Source organism: Pseudonaja textilis, chromosome 2 (genome assembly GCF_049901715.1).
Source record: "Pseudonaja textilis isolate UNSWEBS1 chromosome 2, rPseTex1.2, whole genome shotgun sequence".
Lineage (NCBI taxonomy): Eukaryota > Metazoa > Chordata > Lepidosauria > Squamata > Elapidae > Pseudonaja > Pseudonaja textilis.
The window spans coordinates 122,041,714-122,064,510 of record NC_141991.1 but is presented as its reverse complement, the minus strand read 5'-3'; the positions used below and the strand labels follow the sequence as shown (position 1 = coordinate 122,064,510).

The 22,797-nt window shown below is 41.2% G+C and overlaps 1 protein-coding gene across 1 annotated transcript in view; it reads left to right on the top strand.

Annotated features, from left to right (window-relative positions):
* Positions 1-22,428, top strand: part of LOC113443188 (integrin alpha-7) — a 76,242-nt gene extending 53,814 nt beyond the window's left edge. The window contains 17 exon segments of the mRNA XM_087923181.1: positions 1,131-1,258; positions 1,923-2,018; positions 3,033-3,097; positions 3,379-3,548; positions 4,875-5,024; positions 5,986-6,098; positions 6,523-6,712; positions 7,654-7,737; positions 7,844-7,923; positions 8,446-8,523; positions 9,187-9,289; positions 11,090-11,266; positions 12,369-12,467; positions 15,697-15,810; positions 16,332-16,430; positions 17,452-17,577; positions 20,628-22,428. Of these exon segments, the coding sequence (XP_087779307.1) occupies positions 1,131-1,258; positions 1,923-2,018; positions 3,033-3,097; positions 3,379-3,548; positions 4,875-5,024; positions 5,986-6,098; positions 6,523-6,712; positions 7,654-7,737; positions 7,844-7,923; positions 8,446-8,523; positions 9,187-9,289; positions 11,090-11,266; positions 12,369-12,467; positions 15,697-15,810; positions 16,332-16,430; positions 17,452-17,577; positions 20,628-20,807 (2,052 nt within the window). The 3' untranslated portion in view covers positions 20,808-22,428.
* Positions 22,429-22,797: the final 369 nt, after the last annotated feature.

Genomic DNA, 22,797 nt, shown 5'->3' with positions numbered 1-22,797 from the left:
CAAAATTGGGAGTGTCCTATCAAATTCTGTACCTGTCAATAGTGCTGTCCCCCAAGGCAGTGTTCTAGGACCAACTCTCTTCATACTCTACATAAATTACCTCTGTGATCATATTAAGAGCAACTGCGTTCTTTTCACCGATGATGTAAAGCTGTTCAATACCACAGCCAATACTGCTACCCTTCAAACAGATCTTGACTATGTATCAGAATGGTCAAACAAATGGCAACTTCAAATCTCAACAAATAAATGCTCTGTTTTACATATTGGCAAACAAAAATCAGAAAATAAAATACAAGCTGAATAGTCAAGATCTTGTTGATGATCCAAGCTCTGTAAAGGACCTTGGAATACTCATTTCTAATGATCTAAGTGCTAGAGCCCAGTGTAACTACATAGCCAAAAAGGCATTAAAAGTTGTTAACGAAGCTTTTTCTCTGGTAATATCACACTACTAACTAGAGCATATAAAACATTTGCTAGACCAGTACTCAAATACAGTTCATCAGTCTGGAACCCACATTACGTATCTGATATTAGCACAGTTGAGAAAGTCCAGAAATATTTCACAAGAAGAGTTCTCCACTCCTCTACTCATTGTAGAATACCTTATGCCACCAGACTTGAAATTCTAGAACTAGAAAACCTTGAATTACACCGTCTTCGGTCTGATCTAAGTATGGTATACAAAATCATACATTGCAATGTCCTACCTGTCAATGAATACTTCAGCTTCAACCATAACAACACAAGAGCACACAATAGGTACAAACTCAAGGTTAACCGCACCAAACTTGATTGCAGGAAATACGACTTCAGCAACAGAGTGGTCAATGTCTGGAATACTCTACCTGACTCTGTAGTTTCTTCCCCAAACCCCAAAAACTTTAACCTTAGACTGTCTACTATCTCACCCCTTTCCTGAGAGGTCTGTAGGGGGCGTGCATAAACGCACCAACGTTCATACCATCCCTGTCCTATTGTTTCTTTCATTTTTCTTATATGTACCCATTTCATGTATTCATGACTATGTATATACTTATACTTATTATCTTGTAAGCAATTGACAAATCAAATAAATAAATAAATAAATTACTTTCTTCTGATTACTATACCTTTGATCTCTGTAGATCCTGACTGGGGAGAGTGTTGGCATCAAGATGTTTGGCTATTCCTTTTCTGGAGGGCTGGATATTGATGACAACTTTTATCCAGATCTCCTAGTGGGCTCACTGTCTGACACAGTAGTATTGTACAGGTAAACCTGGAGGTGTGTGTGTGTGTGGGGAGGGGGAAGTAGGGAAGCGATCTTCAATAATCAAATTGCTTAAAGGAAAGCTAATTTGGTGACTTTGGGCCTACAAACAAGGAGGGTCTTGTGGAGAAAAAAACAGGAAGATGGAACAGTGTGAGCTCCCATACAATAAGCAGGATAGAAATGCCCTCTGAGCACAAGAAGGAGATGGGGTTTGGGAATTCCACCATAAATTATGATTACATCTGTATATAACCTATATGACTGTCATCTCTTAACTGTTGTGGTTACAGCTGGAAATAGCTGTACAGAGGTAAACACGACAAGGACATAAAGGACCATATTGTATTTCTGCCATAAGTGTGAGAACGTTTCCATCCCATTTGGATGTTTAGTTAGTTGAGCATTGACAAATGCTGTCAGAATGTGCATAAGCACACAATCGTGCCTACCGTCCCTGTCCTGTTGTCCCCAATTACTAGTTCCTGTTTCATGTATTTAAACTTATGTTTATTCTTATTCCTATCATATTGTAAGCGTTTGACAAAATAAATAAATAAAAATAAAATAAATAAAAAACTCACCTGTATTTAACATTTTGGGCTCCAGTGAGCCTCACTGTCTGCAGCCGGCTCAGTTTCTTACTACTATCCAATGTATTTTTTAGATCTCGACCTGTCATCCATATCTCCAGAAATATCACTGCCAACCCCCAAAATGTCGACCTGGAGAATATTATCTGCCGCTATATGGAGGGCATCTGGTGAGGACAATCTCCTCTTCCTTGGTTGTATCGCTTCGCTTCTGCAACCCTTGCTATTCCTTTTCTTTGCGAACACCGAGCAGATGTTTCCTGAATATGCCAGTAGCTATGATGCTTTTTCAAAGAATATTCCATGACAGTGGTTCTCAACCTTTTCTTCACAATGTACCCCCTGTAAATACCTTTTGTAGCCATAGACCAGGGGTGTCAAACTTGATTTCATTGAGGGCCGCATCAGGGTTGTGTTTGACATGGGTGTGTGTGTGTGTGTGTGTGGCCAACTTGAAGTCACTCGTGTTGGGGCACCTGTGCTGGCCTGAGCGCTCTGTTTTCGGCTGGGATGGTCTCCTGCAACCCTCTGCCAGCGAAAACAGAGCTCAGGAGGGTTGCACACGGCCCTTCTGAGCTCCATTTTCACTGGCAGAGGCAATGCGGGCCGTTCTTCACTGTTTCTAGGGCGTCCCTATGGGCCAGATGTAGGATCTGGCCCACAGGCTTTGAGTTTGACACCCCTGCCATATACCATGGCCATGGGCCCCCCAAGACTTTACTCAAGATTTAAATCATAACATTTCTTCACGTCTTCGCGGACCACAGGTTGAGAACCCCTGTTCTATGATAAGAAAATGATCTATGATGTTTTTCTGGGCCTGTTCATTACAATCCCAGGAAAAAAACAGACTTGATACGCCTTCAGATGTAACAGGCACCTACCCTTTGCATGTTTCAAACCACTTTTGAGCTTAGTTGCTGCATAGCCCAGGCTAATAATCTTCCAATGCTGAATGAGCATTTTTAGGAGTGTGTTGCTCTATTGTGTGCTTTGTGATTGGGAAGCAGTGCAGAAAACAGGAGAATAAAATTTGTAAATTCTTGCCCTGGAGTAAAACCAGAACGTCATCATGAGAACCAAAAGATTGAATTGGAGTTGCCGGGCCATTGTGATGGTGCTGTAAATAATTAGTTTTTAAAAGGCCAGGGCCTACTTTCCTTCTTTCTTTCTGCTTTCTTTAGCAGTGTGGAAATACAAGCCTGTTTCATCTATACAGCCAAACCTTCAAGCTATAACCCACCCATCAGTGAGTATTGTCTGGAACTTTCCAAGTTTCTTGGCTTTTCGATATCCTTATAGTCTTGGTTTTGTGTCACTGTTTCAACACCTCAATCATAACGGTGTTAGAGAATTAGCCCCGTTGTAGTTGGTGCACTATATCCTATGGCCTGTGTAGTAGATCAGCCTCTTAAAATTGGGCCAGGGAATCCCGTTCAAGGCTTCAACAAAATAAATGTGGACACCACTAGAAATAACTTCTGGTCTCTTCTCTTTCACCTTCTCCTCGGCCTCTCCTTCTTCCCCTAGGACTTGAATACAGTTTTGAGGCTGATGGTGACCGTCGGCAACAAGGAAAAACTTCTAGAGTCTTTTTCCGATATCAACAGGCCAAAGACCTTGAGCATCAGTACTCTGGGATACTGGAGCTGCCCAAACAACAATCAAAGGTCTGCGCAAAGGCCATCCTGCAGCTGAAGGTGAGAGTCATAGCCGATCTTGCTGGGTCTCTTAAGTTCTTCATTTCCATAAGCCACTTAAAAATAGGTGACTTTAAGCAATGTAAATACCTAAGTAGATGTCCTTGGTTTGTTCTAAATGAGCCATAAAAGAAGCTGGCTTAACATGTGTGTGGTTGACAAGTTCCAGGATGCTATTCTAGGGTGACATAAGCAGTTCCCCATTTTGCCTTTTGTTGTTGGTGGAACAACTTGGAAATAGAAAGATGGAAGGTGGATAGTTTACCCCAGGCAGCTACACAGACCCTGCCACCGTGTTATTTGAAGCTTCTCTGAAATCACCATGAGCTGAACTTGAGAAAGAGACAAGTAAGCCAGGAGGGTGCTTTTGGTAGATTTTGGGTAACAATATATTGTCATAAAATTCCTTGAGTGAACAAGATCTTTGTTCTAACAACAGAGGATTTTCTATCCTTGGCTCTTCTGTGTAGGTGGGAGGGAAGGCTTGATTTATTTCAGGCTCCCTTTTTCAATGTTTAATTTCCATTTATAAAATATGGCCTGCATCCAGGGTTATGTCAGTGAATCTTTACTTACACAATGGTATTTCCTCTTTCTCGGTAGATCTTCTCAAGCCTCCAAAGCAAATTAAAGGGTGGGAGTGGACAGCAAGAGTCCTTTGTCCACAAACATGCTGTTGGACCTAGCCTCCGTTTCAAGATTTTTCACTTAGTTAATTCCTTTTAAAAGGCCTTCATTAGGAAGCTGTTTTATTCTGATCTTCCCGTGTTATGTCTGAGAAGTCCAGAGTAATGACTCCTTTAAAAATTCCTGGCCCGTTTTTTAGCATCCAAACAATAGACCAACCTATAAGACCCATCTGCATTTAGGTTTTACCATATTGCGCCGATTCCTACAATTCCCCCATCCAATTAAGCTTTTCCACCCTAACATTTCTAACAGCCTGTTATTAACCACCACATCCTGCCTGAAATATTGGCTATGAATTCACAGCTGTGGCCTTTTGTCACCATGGCACTCAAAGGAACTAAGTAACAGGGGCAGAAATTTAAGGCATGCAGAATTTGTCGTAAAATATTCCGGGACGGAAGCAGACCATTCCTCCTGGAATAGGCCATTCCAAGTCTTCCAGAAGAGCAGCTCAGAAAAGGAATCTGTTCCGAATGTTATTCTAAGGAACTCTTATATTAGAAGGACTCCCATTTCCAGATCAGACCAGTTCAAAGTCACTTTTGGCTTTTGAGTATATTACAATAAACATTTTGAGAGTTGCATTCCAAAATGGTTTTAGGGAGGCAACGTATATTGTGATTGTCATTATTATAGGAGCAAGTCCGGGACAAGCTCCATCCCATTGCTGTGATGATGACCTACAACATCAAGCATGGCCGCAGCAGACGGCAGATCTCCGGGGCTGCCCTGAGGCCTCTCTTGCCGGTACTGAATGCCGTGCCACGCAACTCTCAGAGGATTGAGGTAGGCAAGCATCCGAAGACAAGGTTATCTGAAGGAGAGGTTCCCTCCCCCCTTGTTCACTGGTTAACTAGGAGAGAAAGCAGGCTCTATTAATCATTGCTATTACTGTTTCAGAATCCCTTTGTTATGAGGTTGAATAAACAGTTGAGGATAAGGAGTCAAATAAGAAAAAGCTGTGGCTGGTCCTGTTTTTTGTATATAGAGTTATGGATCTATTTGCATGCCACATTCTTCCCAAGCAGCGTGCAATGCATGAAGCACATAAAAGTTGCTGATAATGTCATAAGCTACTGAAGGCTTGAAAAAAATGTAGCATGAAATTGCAATATCCCACCCCACCCCATCTCGGGCAAACTGCAGGAACATTTAAACACAAATTATGTGTTTCAATTAATTATGCATTTTATTATAGGTGCCCTAGGGTTTCTGGGGGAAAGGGGATGATTCAAGCCTGTTTAAAGACAAGAATTTCTCTTGCTGTTCAATGCGCCTTTTGCTATTTTTATATGTATTATATATTACTGCTTAGTTGGGCGATGATGTGGCTGTGTTTACAGAATAACAAAAAGCCAGTTAGTCACAGCTTGCTAAATTTTATTGCCACTTTCTAAGGAGATAATCTGCAATAATTGCATCATCTATTCCCTTATTATAATGGTAGCCTCATTTGTATCAATTACAATTGCCATTTTTCCTGTTTGCATGACTCATGACTCCCTTAAACATGTTGCTTTTGGGGCCAATATTTGCAGTTTGATGGGGAGGCCCAATAAGTTTGCAATCAGAAGACGCCAGGATCCTTTATAGCATATAGCTAACAAAGACACATTTTTTAGGAGAACAAAGAAGCAGCCTTGTCTACTCACTATGAGCCATCCTTTGCCAAACCTTGCAGAATTCCTCTGGAGTTACTTCTCCTTATAGCTGTGTTGTTTGACTTTGAAGCCGTGTGTTCCTGCAGGTCAATTTCCTCAAGCAAGGGTGTGGGGAGGATAAAATCTGCCAAAGCAACCTGCAGCTGAAATACAAGTTCCACTCTCGTGTTGATGATGCCGTGTTCCAACCTCTACCCAGGTACGAACAAAATCCAAATTCCCATTTGATGTTGTAACAGTGATGTTGTGTCTCGAGATTCTTCTAGGATTCTAGAACTATTAATGTAGCTTGATGTGCCAAAGAAGAAGAACAGAAACGAATCTCCATTTCCAAGGTGGCTTCACAGTTTCAGCTTTTTTGGAGGTATTGCCCTTAATTAGCCTAGACTACGGAGGAAGGGCCAAAGACCATTTGGGAAAAGAATTTCAGGGGTTTTAAGAGGTAAGATGAGTGCGCGAAGGAACTGCAATAAGAAGCCCACATTATGAAGGAGCCCTGGCTGAAGTTGGTATAGGTTAACAAGAGCTAATCCAATTAGGAATTCTCATTTTGACTATTTCCTAACTTGCCAGAATTACGTTAGATCAACATTTTAATTATCACCCTTGTTTCTTTCCTCCAGAGGTGATGATGGCTTGGACGTTTTTTCTATGAGTGACCAAAAAGGCATAGCCCTTGGAATCTCCATCACCAACTTTCCTTCAGTCGCTGCTGAGCCGCAGCGGGATGGCGATGATGCCCATGAAGCCATGCTGCTTATCTCGCTGCCATCTACCTTGACTTATGCTAGTCTGCGGCCGTACAATGCCACGGTACCTTTTGGAAAATGCTGCATGGTGTAGCCCATGGGGAGAGCCCAGGGAAGGGGCGGCCTGAAGGACCGATTGACTGCCAGAAGCCTAACGATGTTGGAGAGATGGCAGCGTCACCTGAGATGGAAAGCCGAGTGGAGTTTAAAAGATGTGATTCTCAAGGGATTGAGTGACACAGTGAAACAGATTGTTAAACACCGTACAGCATCTGGGTTTGGGAATTAGTAGTGCTGTCGGTGGGATTTGAAGAAGGATTCCAGCTGGGCTGGCATGCTGGTACTGGGAGTTACAACACAGAGATGGAATGTATAGCTCTGTGGGGTATGACTAAAGATACTATTGTTAAGCTGCAGAGGCAAGGGGAGAATGCTTCTGGGGACAGGGAAGGGTTGTGCCAGGATAACAGAGACCCATAGAGAGTTGCACAATTATAAAGCCCAGAAGTTATGGGGATGATAGGGCCAATGAGAGTTGCATTGGAATATTCTCAGTTTTAGAGAAGTGGATAAAGTAGGATTGCACTTGCGTTATTTAAAAAAGCACAGGCAAGAGTGATTTTTGAACAATGGTATCATTCTGATGATAATGTCAGAGAAGTGCCACTGTTTTTTCCTCTGGGGATAGAAGCACTTTCAGGGCTGTGTGTATATTCAGGTACAGATTCAGAATATTTAAATGCGTTTTTAGCCTTTATTACTGTTTGAAGAGAGGAGATAATGTATTCTGAAATTCTTGATACTTTCTCTCCCAGATGCATGCACACACTCTCACACAAGAAAAAAAAAAAAGACAGGCTACATAAGTTCCTAACGTTCTGTTGGGTCCAATCTTGGCTATATTTTTCTCAATTCCTTCAAATGCCAGATTTTGGAAGAGTAAGATACATACGTGTTCAGATATGCAAAGGCTGATTGTAGTTGAACCTGTCTTGCTTTTCATAGGAGAAGATCCCAACCTGTGTGTCTAACCAGAATGCTACACGTGTGGAATGTGAGCTTGGCAACCCCATGAAACGTGGAGCACAGGTGAAGGGCAGTTCCTCTTTGTTTCTTTCTCTGCAAAACAGAGTTTCCTTTACTTCTCTAGAACTCATACTTCCATCCCTGCTTTTTTTCTTCTTTTTACCTCCAGTTTCAGTTCTACCTTGTTCTGAGTACTTCAGGCATTACCTTGGAGACCACAGAACTGGAAGTAAACCTAGAATTGACTACGTGAGTAATTCCTTTCTGGAATCTCTTCCAAAAAACTATTTTGTTTCCCAGGACTTAGGAATGTTTCAGTCTTCCTTGCTTATGCAACACTAGCCTGTTTCCTTCAGGGTAATCTCCTTGACTGTATACTACATCATAGCCATGTGATCAAATCAATCCCTAAACCCTTTCTTTATGGGCACTGCATGTAAAAAGAAGTGGAGCTTTAGCTGAGTGGTTGTAGTCACAGTCTTGGTATTTTTTACTTCTCTCTGGCTTGTCCCCATTCCCTACACAATTTAATCATGCTAAGGGACTAAGAAAGAAATATTCCCAGGCCAAAGCTTGGATTTACTTGAGTTTCATATATTTAGGAGAGCAGAGCTTCTTCGAATCAAGTTTGCATGGGTGTCAGGGAACAAGTTGAATATGAGTGAAAGAAATTGAACTGTCCCCTTGACAAAGACAGGATATGACTTCAATGAACACAAATAAATGCAGGCAATCTTACCCTGCTGAACTCCTGTGTTTCCTTCCTCCCAGGATCTCCGAACAGCCTGCGCTGGCCCCAGTGGCAGCTCGAGCCCGTGTGATCATAGAGCTTCCTCTGTCAATTACTGGGTAAAAACAACTTGGGAAGTATTTGTTTTGCCCCAAATAATTAGGTCAGGTTAAGATACATTGTTCACATGACTCTTAAAAATGACTGAAATAAGCTACCTTTTTCATTCAGCCAAACAGCCTGGGACTGTGATGCTGAACCTTTGGTCAGAAATTCTTAATCTTTGACATTTTCTGACTGTTGAAAATTCAGAAAATGCCTACCTTGATTCTGCTGACGTGTCTCACACCCACACCCACACCTACCCACACGGACAAAAGAGAAACATTTGATAAGAAAAGAGTAATAAATGACATTAAATTATTTAAATTTGCCATTGAATAGATCAATAAACAAATACATAGTTCTAAATATTTTTAGAAGTGCCTGTCTGAGGCACCTTCGAGGCACTTGAGGCCTGGAAGCTCCGGAGAATGCTCTTGAATGGCCTTGCAGTCTCAGAAAAGAGTGGGAAAACCCCATTCTTACTTGTTTCTTGGAGGTCTTGGGGGCCTCAGGAGACCAGGCCTTCTCCTTCAACTTCCAGAGGGTCCAAAGGCCTGGCATGTCATCAAAAATGGCACGGGTGTGTTGCCAATGGCCTAGAACTGTCTGCGGGATGTGAATGGCTGACTTTCTAGCCTTCTGTCCGTCCCTTGAGACTTTTATCCATCTCTCTGCAGACTGCCTGAACCAAAGCAACTCTTCTTCAGTGGGGAAGTCCGGGGCGAAAGCGCCATGAAGAAGGAAAGCGACGTGGGCAGTCCAGTGAGCTTCAATGTGACGGTGAGTGATCCTGATGCCTTCAGAGCAGAGATGTAGTATCATGATTGCAACACCTTCACGTTGTAGTCACCCGTTATGTTTGGACAAGGTTGAGGCAACCTTGTCCCCTCTGGTCAGTAATAAGGATTGTAAGGTTAACAAAAAATGGTATTCAAAAATAAATGTTGATGATATTTAGAATAATGATCTCCTATGCTTCAACTAGTTTGGGCCAGTAGTTAAGGCATCAGGCTAGAAACCGGGAGACTGTGAGTTCTAGTCCCACCTTAGCCATGAAAGCCAGCTGGGTTAGTTTGGGCCAGTCCGTCTCTCTCAGCCCAACCTACCTCACAGGGTTGCTGGAAAATGGGAGGTGGAAGGAGTATTAAGTATGTATTGAGGCACTAATAAAGTAATAAATGTGGGATGAAAATCTAATAAAATAAATAATACTTCCTAATCTAGGTGTCACCAACACCCAGTCCACAGCCCTGCACTATTGGGAACTGGGCCGTGCAAGCAGCAGGCAAGCGCATGAGCGTGCAAAGCTGCATTTGTGCAAGTGGCACATGCACACGCACAAAACCATTCTTTCTACCTTGCTGCCACCAGTGCCATTGGCCTGGAAAAGTTGGGGATTGCTGTCCTAATCAATGGTTCCAGGTTTTAAAAAATAGTACTGTAATTATGTTTAAACTAAAAAACTTGATTAGTTTAGGGGCAAAATCTCTTTTGAACATATTGGAACTCTCTGAGAATGTTTTTTAAAAATGGCTCATGCTGTTTTTATGCTGGAGATATAATTTTGAAGGAACTTTGGTGTATATGTTATGGGCTTCTTCAAAGAGAGTTAAGGATTAGAACAGCAGTATTTGTTAAATTATGTCTTCAACATCTGGAAACTTTCACTCTATGGAGAACACTGGATATATTTTGCTTGAGCTGTGGCAAAATGTGATTATGTATTAATGGAAAAATGTCTGTATCCTCTGTTTCTTCTAAATGTTAACTTAATGAAATTTGTCAGCTCTCAGCCTTTATACTATTAGTTCTGTACTGATGGAGAGGCAAGACTGGGCAATATGATTTGCTATGATCCAGGAACCAAATTTAAAAATGGAATCACATCTTAGGAAAAAGATGAAGAAAGGAAGTTTCTTTTCTTTTCTTTTCTTTTCTTTCTTTCTTTCTTTCCTTTCTTTCTTTCTTTCTTTCTTTCTTTCTTTCTTTCTTTCTTTCTTTCTTTCCTTCCTTCCTTCCTTCCTTCCTTCCTTCCTTCCTTCCTTCCTTCCTTCCTTCTTTTTCTCTTTCTTTTTTCTTTCTCTCTCTATCTCTCTTTTTCTTTCTTTTGCTTGTATAGACATATTTAAATATTAGTTAAAATATAAATTATATAGATGTTTAGTTTTGTTGTCTTGACTTTTTTTAATACAGCATTTCTCCTAGATTTCATTATTTCCTATGGAATAAGATATAGGATGTGAAAGATACACAACTGTGAGCTAGAATTCCTTTGTGGCACCCAATTTTTGCTATATATTACTGATTTACTTCTAAGGAAAAAAGTGAATTGAGAAGTCTTCCCTATATTCTTTAACAGAACCCAAATACCTCTTCTTTATTTTATTAATTCTTGGATTATTTATCTTTCAAGATGGTTAAAAATGTGTTTTTAAAAGGCAAGGTTCTTTTTTCTTTTACAATTTCTATCCTGTATTTTTACTTTAAAAGGATTTGTTAGAAATACTGAATTAGGGAGATGTGATTGACCATGTAAATATGATCTCCTGAGTTGCTTATCTTTTTCTTTGCCTCTACTAGGTCTCAAACAGAGGCCAATCCTTGAGCACCCTGGGCTCTGCCTTCCTCTACCTCATGTGGCCATATGAAATTTCAAATGGAAAATGGCTTCTTTATCCCCTTAAGATGGAGTTATTGAGCCATTCCCAGCATCGTTCAACCTGTACCCCTAATCCCAACCCCCTGAGCCTGACTCTGGTAAGTACCATGGATTCAGATAAGCAATAGGATACAATGTCTAGTAAAAATAGTGGACATCCTCCTTTTACTTTTAAGAGCAAATATATTTAGGGGTGCCAAGTCCCAGATACTCTCCATTATTTATAATATAGAAAGCACCCTTTCAAATATTGGTTGTTTCTTTTTGCGAATATATTTGCTCTCCCTACCACAGATGCTTCATATTCAGGGCACACATCTGCAAAAGGGAAATGTCATTTATGTAGAAATATTCATGGTTCCAAAATTATTGTTGTAACTCAACTGAATACGTTCATTATCAGAAACTTAAATATATCTCAGTTGTACACTGTTTTCAAAAGGACAATCAATTTCATTTTCAATTAGAATTCTGCCCATTGCATATTTTCTTTATGGAATAGCTAGATCTAGTCCATTCCTGCAGCCCATGGAAGAATTTCAGATCCCCTCGGCTTCATCTGCTTGCATCCTTTCCAGCCATTGTTTACTTTCTGGGGAAGCTGGCAGAAATGATTGCAAATGGCGATCACATGATTGTGGTGCACTTGGCAAACAGTTGTATATGTGAGCCAGTTGCCAAGAACCCAAAATTAGCTCATGTAACAGAGGAGGGAGCGGCAATATTTTATGGGCTGTAAATCACTTTTCTGAGGTCCTTGTAAGTTTGAATAGTCTTAAATGACCGATCATACATCAAGTAGTGGCTGTAGTGTAATATTAGCACAACAATGGTTGAATGATGATAGAAGAAGTTATAAATCACTAATGGGGAAATAACTGTAAGATCTATTAAAAACATTAATGCGCATTTATTGATTTGCTTATTTGTTTCTTTCAGGAACTTTTATAACTTTGAGTCCCTGAACCTCTCAAAACAGCTTATGTACCAGCAATAAAAATGACAGGCTAACAAACTGAAGAAGATATGACCAAAAGAAAATGGGAGGGGAAAAAGGAAGAGGGAAGGGGGAAAAAGCCAAGCCAGGAACTAATCCTTGTCTTTTTGCAAACCAGTTATCTGCAAATTCGTTTTGTTTTGTTGAGAACAGAAAATAGCAAATGTTTGCAGTGTCCCTCATCCAATGTTGTTGTTTTTCAGGAACCACCTCCTCCAGGAAGGAAGAAACGTGAGACTGAGCAGGCAGAAATGTCCAGCCCATCACTGACTTATTGGAAAGGACGAAAAAATGCTACCTTAGTAAGTGAAGTTCGCTGTTTGTCAGGACCATGTGTATTCCACACCATCTCTGCGAAAATGCCCTGAAAGCAGTGAAACTGCTCTGCATGACATTTAGTGTCTCTTTGGTCTGCTGGGAAGTAGTGGCAAAGATACAGGAAATCTGCTAAAGATGACAAAACTCTGATTTTCTGAAAAAAGAGTCTTCAGAAGCTAGACTTAGAAGCGAAATCATGGGAGTTTCAAAAAATTACATATAAATACAGCTGATCTGCCTTTTACAGTGACTTTACAGGTGGCTTACAGCATAATAAAAAGATAAAACAATTAAAAATTAAGAAAAAAATAAAACTTGGGCCTGTTGGCTGGCCTGATTGGTGCACCCTATGCTGGTGTGGCTGATGGGATAGAGAGAAGATTCCCAGGGCTAAAAAAAAGCCCCAAGAGGACAGGCAACATGGGGATAGGGATCTTCTCTCTATCCCATCAGCCAGCAGCATAGAATGCACCAATCAGGGCTCTGGCCAGCCAACAGAGCCAAGTCTTCAGGCTGTTATAGAAGGCCAGGAGCAGGGGAGCTTCCCTCAGCTTGGACAAAAGAATATTCCAAAGGGTGGAGGTCACAGCAGAAAAGGCTATTCTCCTGGTCCCTGCCAGCCAAAATTCTTTGGCAGATGGGATCCAAACTAGGCTTCTTTTTCTGGAGCAAGTGGGATGGCTCCTGAAATACCATAAAGGGCTTTAAAGGTGATAACCAATATCTTGAACTGGGCTGGAAGCAGACTAGCAAGACTAGTGTAGTTTGTTCAACAGAGATATTACATGTGCCATCCAAGGGGCCTTCAGAACTGTCTGTGCAGCATTCTGTAAGAGCCATGGTGGCCCAATGGTTAGAATGCAGTACGGCAGACTAACTTCCACTGCTAGCTCCAGGAGTTTGATTCCCACTGGATCAAAGTTGACTCAGCCTTCCGTCCTTCTGAGGTCGGTAAAATGAGGACCCAGATTGTTGGGGGCAATATGGTAACTGTGTAAACTGCTTAGAGAGAGCTGTGAAGCACTATGAAGCGGTATATAAGTAAGCACTATTGCTATTGTTGTACTGGTTGTAGCTTCTGAATATGCTTCAAGGGTAGCCCAGTGCAGAGCACCATACAGAGGGCTATGTCATCTGTGGCTATTGCAAAAATCAAACTCCTCCCTCCTTATTACTCAAATTTTCTGGTCGAAGGCTTGGAACAGATATTGTGAGCTACAGCTTCAACACAATTAACATGTTTTTCTCTAGTCGTGGAATTGGCAGAAAAATATTCTGACAAAACATGTGCTGCCCCAATGACCAAAATGCAGTCTACTTGAATAATGAAGATTGCAATTAGTCTGATCCTTAAGCTTAATGAGGGACAGTTTACGGGCAGCAGTTGGTGATTTTCTTGATTTCATTTATTCTCCCATCCAGCATCATCTTCCAGCAGAATAATAATGATCCACCAATTACTGTCTTTAATTTGTGGTGTAGGTGGGATTGGGCAACTCCAAGTAGATGCCCAGGATAGAGAATTTTAGTAACTTTAAAGCTGCTGGAGTGACAGCTTGGTGGTGTGGAAGTGCTCCATGACAGTAACCTGTCACTTCTGAATATGGTTCTTTTGTTCTTCTACAAGAGGAGTAAAACTGTGTGTAATAAGATTATGATTGACAGATTGCTGAGGTGGAGGGTGGGTGGGATAACATAGGAGGCACTTTTCCAGTGCATTGGGAGAAGCTCATTTCTGCTTAACTCACATTCCTGTTCCGACTCATAAACCAATAAGGCAGGCAGAATTGTTTTTATTTTTTCCAGATTGGTTCTGTCTCCAGAGAGAATTAGTTCTTTAATGAATAAAAAAAGACCAGCGATGTTTCAGAAAAGAATCAAGCTTGTATTTTGAAATGAGGTGATCTTCCAGAAGAATTTTAAACCCATTCATATAAGGAGTTTGCATAATGCCTGAATGGCACTTTGCTGGATGGGTATTAGGGAAACAAATACTTATGTGGAAATCAGGCATTATTACACAGTCTAAGTCTCAATGGGCATGGAGGCAGTGTCCATACAGAAAGAGACATGGCCACAGCAGTCTAAAGTAGACAACAGGAATTGGGCAGATCTTGACCACACCATTAATTCTTTTTTTATTTATCTCCAAAATTAAAATTACAAAATAGAAAGAAAAAACCCACCTGTTGGTTGTTGTTTTTTTGACAACATAATGGTTGATATTGTGAAAAAAGCCGCATTATGGATAGTTCCTGTGGGAAAGTCTTGGGTTGGGGAAGGGGGAAAAACACTAACAGAACAGCTGAAGACAAAGCTAAACTGCCTCCATGGTAGGCTGTGGGATGAGTTGAAGGTGAGATCATGAGCCTGTGATCTCTCAAAATGGTGAACAAGATATCTTTGTTACTGGAACATAACGAGGAACTCCTGGGATCCATGAAGTCTGTAAACTTATCTTTTTCTGAAACTAAAAACATTCAGGAATTGAATGACTTCAAGTCAGAAATGGGCAACCTTTGGTGGCCAAGGACTGATTTTTGGGAGGTGGGGTGGGGGAGACAATTGATAAGAATGAGTTAGGAGAATGGGAATGTATTGTTATAGAAATAGCTACCTTATATTATTATATAAAATTAATAAGTTGAGGTTTATGCTATTACCTCCTACTGCACCAAAAGGAGTAGGAAGTCAACTCTTTTTCCCTTCTGCCCTATACTTTTCCCTTCTCTTTTTCCCTTCCTTATTTTTTTCTTTCTTTTTATATTTATTTTGTATTTTGATAAACTAATAATTATTTTTTGAAAATAAAAAAAGGAGAATGGGAATGTATGTGTCTAAATCTGTCTAATTCTGACTTACCCTGACATTTCCATCTATTATCTATGTTGTTACAGATAATTATCAGGTCAAATTTCAGAAATCATAGCCAAAAGGGGCTCCAAGGGCTATGAAAGGGGTCCAGGTGGGCCGCCCCTGCAATAAGTGAATCATGGGCTAATAAACAGGCTATTGTGATTACAGTCAGAAAGTGTCAGGAAAGGGGAATGGTCAGCACTGCGAAGCTATTCCAGTGAAGTGCCTTTTATAGAAAACACTGCCATAATGGGAGAAGGATATCTCTGCTGTAGATGAGACTGTCAGATAGTCTTTTCCTTCCTGACCCTAATCACATTTCACATCAATCACATTTCCCCTTCCTTCCTGCTTCAGGACTGTGTGTTAGGCACTGCTCGATGTCTGCTATACAAATGCCCCCTCTACAGTTTTGAGCGTTCAGCTGTGCTTACCATCTGGGCCCGTCTCTGGAACAGCACCTTCCTGGAGGTCAGTGTGACTCCCCCTGTTGGACGTTAGAAGAACAGAATCACATGTAAACTGACAAGACCCAAAGGGCATTTCCTCAAGGCCAGTTAATATCCGCTTGTCCTGTTCTTGTATTGAAGAAAAATATATTTAATGTACGGTATTAATGTATTTTTGGTGATCCGTGAACAAGCTTTATCGAGCCTCAGCAGTAAAGCTAGGAAGCACTGCTGTCCTTGCTGACATAATGCAAAATAATTTCAAGTGTTGGCAGGTTTATTTCCCAGTGTCTTTTTCTCTCCCACCCAATATCTACTGATGGGGAAAGGAATCATCAGTCACTCCCCACAATACCTTTATGGGAGCTGAGGTAGCACTGCTTACACTGTGGCTTGCAGTCCTGAACCCCAGGGTTTTGGAACGCCATATCACATAGGAAGTGATACAGTCTTTGTGACGTTATAACTAAGAGACTGTACTGTTCCCTGCAGGGTACTTGGATGGCTTATGACTATGCTGAACCCTGTTCCTTTTCTTCCTAGGAATTTGCTCATATGACATCCGTGGAAGTGATTGTTCGTGCCAACATCTCAGTGAGCTCCACAATTCGCAACCTGGTCCTAAGAGATGCTACAACCCAGGTGGTGTAGCCTTACCACAACTGATTTCCCCCTTTGTTTCCCTTATGTAATATATAAAAAAATTGCAGCTCTTTAGGATCATTTCATCCTACCTGTTGTCCTCCAAATGTCTTGGACTTCCATTTTGATAATTTCCAGCTAATAAGGTAAAACAGTATGCTGACTGAAGCTCATGGGAAGTGAAGTAACACACGTCTGGAGCTACAAAAAGTTTATGGTGTCCATTTCCTGCCTTCCTGGACCATTTACTACTGCTGAATTAGAGAAGAGAGGGATGTTACTGAAATAATTTAAGTGCCAGATTTTGGAGAAGGCCTCACAAGTCATTGATGCCCATTAAAACAACAAGAAAGGGGCTCTGAGGCCAAAAGTGAAGGCGACCAAATCAGCCTCTTTTTAAAAATAAAATTTTTATTTTTAATACAATTATTCCATCTTCAGTTAAAGAGTGTGTTGTCTGGGTACAAATATCTTTGTTAAACAATAATCAAAATTACAACATCCTTTGTTAAATTAATATTGATTCTGCAATCTTTAACATAATAATATTCCACATATTAATTCTACAATATTAACATAATATTCAACATACTATTCATAATATTTACTTCTCTCTTTTAGCATATCTTCTTTATTTTGTTTTCCTATTTCTAACTTCCATTTTTATTATTTAACCATTGGTAAAATAGATCCCATGCCATATAGTGTTCAATTTGCTCTTTCTCCTTAATTGGCAGCATTAATCTATTCATTTCTGCACATTCTAATATTTTCCTAATCCCATTCTCATCTTTAGGTATCTCTTCACTCTTCCAATTTTGTGCAAATACAATTCTGGCAGCAGTTAATATATGAATAACTAAATATGCATTTTCCTTACTGCTTAATCAACCTCTTCAATGAGCTATGCGATTTCATATGTAACAGCAGAGCAGAACTTCTGTGAACAGCAGTGTAACCTCTACTCCCTCTTGCATGTTTCGAGTTTGCTCTCTCACTTTCCGCAATGTCTCTTCCCCAGATCCCAGTGACTGTCTACTTGGACCCTGTTGTGGCCTTGACACGAGGTGTGCCCTGGTGGATTATCCTCATTGCAGTACTAGCTGGAATCCTAGTGCTGGGCCTGCTAGTCTCCATCTTATGGAAGGTAAGCTGGCCAGAGAAAGAGCCAGTGGTGGCTGCTGAAAGGGCTTCCTCTCCCTTTACAGCCTTGATAACAAGGCAAATTTTATCTACAAACATACATGCACGCATGCTTTTTAAGTGCTTCGATGTCCCTCCAGTTGAACTGATAGTTCCAAGTTACATGATATCCCAAAGCCACCACAACTGCTGTCTTAACAGTATCTTCAGTTTCATGGTGATAATTTCTACTGTAACAATCCATTCCCTAGAGGCCATTCTTTGTAGCTGAAATGTTCCAGTGATTACATCCTTCCAGAACAATTGGCACTAGATCTGCTAGGATTCACGGTGTCTGCTAAGGAAAGAAGTATCTGTTGATGGGAGCCTCAAAATTCCCTTTCGGAGCTTGGTGGGGAGATAATATCCAATTGAATGCATCCATGAACCCTGATGGGCATTTAAAGGAAGGCTTCATCTTGTGGAGCAGAAGCATAGCAACAAGCCTGCTAATACTCTTCCTACTTCTCCCACTTCCCAGTGTGGCTTCTTCAAGAGGACCAGCCAGGTCTCCAAATACTCCACAAACTATTATCGGGCCCGGCTGGCGATACAGCCATCAGATGCAGACAGGCAGGCCATGGAGGCCTAGTGGTAATGCCTGGCCTCACCTACCTAACTGACCCTCCCCCTGTATGTGTATTGGAGTGTGTGAGAGCACCGATGACCCAGAAATAGCAAGCAATGGAATGTGGTTCCTGTAAGCTCCCCTAAGAGTACTAACGCATGTTGTGTTCACAAACAGCAACTCCACTGTCTGCGTCCCCAAGCAGAGAGGGAAGCATGTCTGCAGGACTTGGCAGTTCCTAACAGATATGAGAGTTTAACAGTCCTTGTCTGCATGTGCTATTGCTCTGTGGGATGCAAAAATATTAAAGGTCACACAATTGTAACTCACAGTTGTGTTACATCGTGTAGCACAATGCAATTCAATATTGCATTCAATATTGAATGTCATACAATTAACACATGCATTATTAAGGGCATTATGAACAGTTGGCAAAGCCTAGAAATTTGGCAGGCATTGGCAAGATGTGTATATGCACAACACAATTCTGAATCTATTGGGGGGCATGAAAGGTGTATTTATAAAGCTTGAAGAACATTAGTTCCAATAGAAGAGACTATTTAACAGAATAACAGAAGGGCCCTTGGAAGTCTTCTAGCCCAATCTCCTGCTCAGACAGGAAAGCCTATAACATTTCACACAATTGGTTGTCCAATCTCTCCTTAAAAGCTTCCACTGTTGGAACACCCATGTTCTGGAAGCAAGTTATTCCACTGATTAATTGTTCTCACTGTCAAGAAATTCCTCCTTAGTTCTGGGTTGCTTCTCTCCTTGATTAGTTTCCATCCATTGTTTCTTGTCCTGCCTTCAGGTGCTTTGGAGAATAGGTTGACCGTCCTCTTCTTTATGGCGACCACTTAGCTATCATGCCATCCCTAGCCCTTCTTTTCATTATACTAGACACACCCAATTTGTAGCTCAGGGTTGAACTGTGGAGTCCTTGGTGCTCTCTCAGCTTGTTTTTGTGCAGATGTTTCATCACCTGGCTAACATCTTCAGTGTGGAAGAGACTGGGTTTTGTTCTTTATATACAGTAACTTGCTGTGTCAGTGTTAGTGGGGGGGTAATGTTTTCCCCTTGGTAGTTCCTTGATTGAGTTGTTGTCTACTGCTTGTTTGTCTGAGTTGGTAGTTCCTTGATGAGAATATTGTTTATTGCTTGTTTGCTTGTTTGGTGTTAATCTGTGTTAACATTAGTATTATTTCAATGTTTGTTCATAAGTCACATTAAAGGATATACTTTTGGGGCTGGATAGATGGGTGGAGCAGGACTAATGATTTGGGGCTTCAGTTGAAACCCTTCTGAATGGGACTAAAGAACAAATGGGTAAACTGTGAATACAGCCCTACCCATCAAGCGTTGAGTTGTTGCATGGTGAGAAAGAACATGAAAGATGCCTAGGAATGCTGACAGTATATAAGGATACATTTTTCCAGTGGATGGGAGCACCTCATCTAATCCAGCTCTATCTACATTCTTGCCACCATCTGTAAAATGATGTGCATTTGATCTGGCTGATTTTTCATAAGAGCTGCAGGACTCTGTTGGGCAGGAAAAAAAAATTGTAGTTCCCCATAATTCTAGTTATTAATGAAGTTACACTAAAATACAAAAACTGGGATATGGGATTCAGCATCTAGTTGTGTGCTGTAGAGCATACACGAGGGGATCTGAATATCATTGCAAGAGGACAAGTTTTAAGTTGAGTGAATCCTCCTGTCTATACATGTGTCAGAGAGCTTGATAATAGATCTGTCTTCTACACTCATCCTTTAAAGTCACCTTCCCTTTTTTGCGATCCAGACTGGAAATCTGATTTTTAAAAATACCCTTTAATAATATTTATTAGAATGATTAAGATTAGAATGCAAGTACTCTTATTTTTAAATAGGGCATCTATATATAGACAATTTAGAGCAGTAAAACATTTGTCCATTTCCTCACTGTTTTGATGAAGGTGGGTGGAAGCTTCTCCTTTTTTTTTGAGGGCAGGACAATATCTGTTCCTTATTTTTCTTAGTGTGAAAAATAACCCACCCGCTTCCCCTTCCAGTGTATTGGACTTCTGTTCTCAGGACTTTTCCAGAAGTTGACGGAGGTTTGTGACAGAGTTGGAAGTCCCAACACAACTTGAGGGTCCCCAAAGCTCTATGTGCTAAATGTTCTAAATCAGCCACACTGGCTGAGGAACTCTGGGAGTTGAAATCCACAAGTCTTAAAGTTGCCAAGGTTGGAGACCCCTGTTCTAAATGCATGGTATGCATTGAGCGTTTCCATCCCGCTAGGTGAAGTGTGAATAGGTGTGAATAGAGTTAACCCATGGCAGTTGATAGGTGGAGCTTATGGCTTAACAGCCGAACTCGAGAACCCCATCTCCTAGCATTCACGTGGTAATGGAGGGCAATGCTAACTTCTTTGAATTCATAAAGTGGCTTCCTCTCTTCCAGCTTGGCTTCTTCAAACGTGCCCACTACGAGAAAGCCAAGCTACCCCAGTACCACGCGATCAAGATTCCCCGCCAGGAACGCCAGCTTTTTCATGAGGAGAAGATAGGCACCATCACTAAGAAGGACTGGGTCACTAGCTGGAGTGGAGACAATGATGGCCATGTTCCCGTTTCAACCTAATTACTTCCCTCTTCTTGCACGTTCTTCTTGCATGGAGACTGCTTCTTAAGGAGAGACCTTTTAGTGGCACCAGCCGAGCTCACTGGAGCTGTGCTCTTGGCGTCCTTTCCTCTCTGAGTGTTGTGCAGGCACTGGATGACTCTTTCAGGGGAGGTACAACAAACACTTGGGGGAACTGATGCTTAACGGTGGAGGTTGAGCTGATGGATTTGACAAGGCCAAACCTTTGAAGAGTTTTTACTTCCAGGGATTTTGAATTTTCTTGTAAAGCTGAGCAGTATCTGATGAGAAAAAAAGAGCCAGCATCTGTCTGAAGAAATGCTTTCTTGGTCATCAGCCAGGGCCAAAAGACCAATGAACTGTGTACCCTGATGTTGAGAGCTGGAACGGCATCTACCTTTGAGTATGTGGGCCATCAAGTCAACCTTGACTCTTAAGGACAAGTCCCCACAGTTTTCTTGGCAACATTTTCAGCAGTGGCTTACCGGTACCAGGGGTGGGTTTCTACTGGTTCTGCCCACCTCTGTAGAACCGGTAGCTCTGAAGAACAGCAGACATAGAACCGGATCTATGTCTGCTGATGTTTTTGCCCACCCGGGCTCTTACCTGACCTTTATTTCCCGCTTTTTTCAACTTCAGCTGACCTGCGAATGCAGGGAAGCACATTGCAAATCACCGAACCTCGTAAATCACCAAACTGGTAGTTAACCCTGTCGGATCCCACCCCTGACCAGTACCATTTTTCTACAGCCGGGGACACCACTGCAAAAACAGCAGGAATATGCTGCAGAATCTGGTCCTTTGAAACTGAGGATAACATGGGTTGCTTGAGCAGCATACAGGGCCTCAAAGCCTTTCTATGTGTGTATGTGTGGTTGTATGTATGTGTGTGTGTGTGCATGTGCAGATGTATGTGCATGCAGAGGATGAGAGAGACAGAAACTGCCTTCTTTTGAGCATGATTGCTGCCTTCCTGCCATCTTTTTAGTAGTTTTCATTGTCTTAATTCATATTAGAAGCACTAGGAGCATATTCAGTTGAATGTGGCTTTCAGTATCAAAGGTTCTTATTACTATGTTTAAAGACAACACTAAACTATCTCTTAGTTGCTTGTCTTCTTCCCTGAAAAAAGACAAGATTCCAGAGGCCCATCCCTATCCAATCATAACAGATCTGGTTTCTATCTCTGTTATGAACAAACACACATATGTACACATCTCCCTACCCATTGATTCCCTCCTTCCCTTCCCTTTTTTTCTTTCCTTCCTTCCTTCCTTCCCCTCCCCCCTTCCCTCCCCTCCCCTTCCTTTCAGAACACAGCAATCTACCTCATCAGCTTACTGTGAGGCTAGAGCCGATAAGCAATACTTATCAGAAAGGTCAGATGAATTTTGAATAGCAGAACTAACCAAGTTCAAAGGAAAGTCATACTCCAAAAAACAAAGCCCAATTCCAGCAATTACTATGCTTGCTCATCTGCACTGTCCGGCCTTTATGCTTAATGGAGATGCAAATCTATTTTTATGCCACAAAAACAAACAATAAAGTTCAAAGAAGAATGCTGCATGTGATAGAGGCTGGCTTCTCATCAAAACTATTAAATGGCTTCTCTACTTTAGAATCCTGGTGTGTGATTTTATGACAGATAAATCTTTAGAGGCTATTTTTCATTGAGGCATTATATTATCCAAGTCACCCTTCACTCATAACATTAAATCAACATGGTTTGATTTTGGTTTAACAGGATGTGTGAACTAGTCCATGATAGCTGTGCATTATATGCAAACAGTGCTATTGTTTGCTTGTTCAACAAACGGTGCTTTAAGAAATCTATTTTAGTTTTATATTTTTTTTAAGCAGCTGCTCTTTCTTACTCCAGGGGACAAAAAAAGCTCTGAGGTCAGCTTTGATTTTATTGATAGGATTATCTCAGATGCTTTCTTCAAGTTTCTGTTCTGATGACATTTGTTCTTAATCACGACATCAAAAT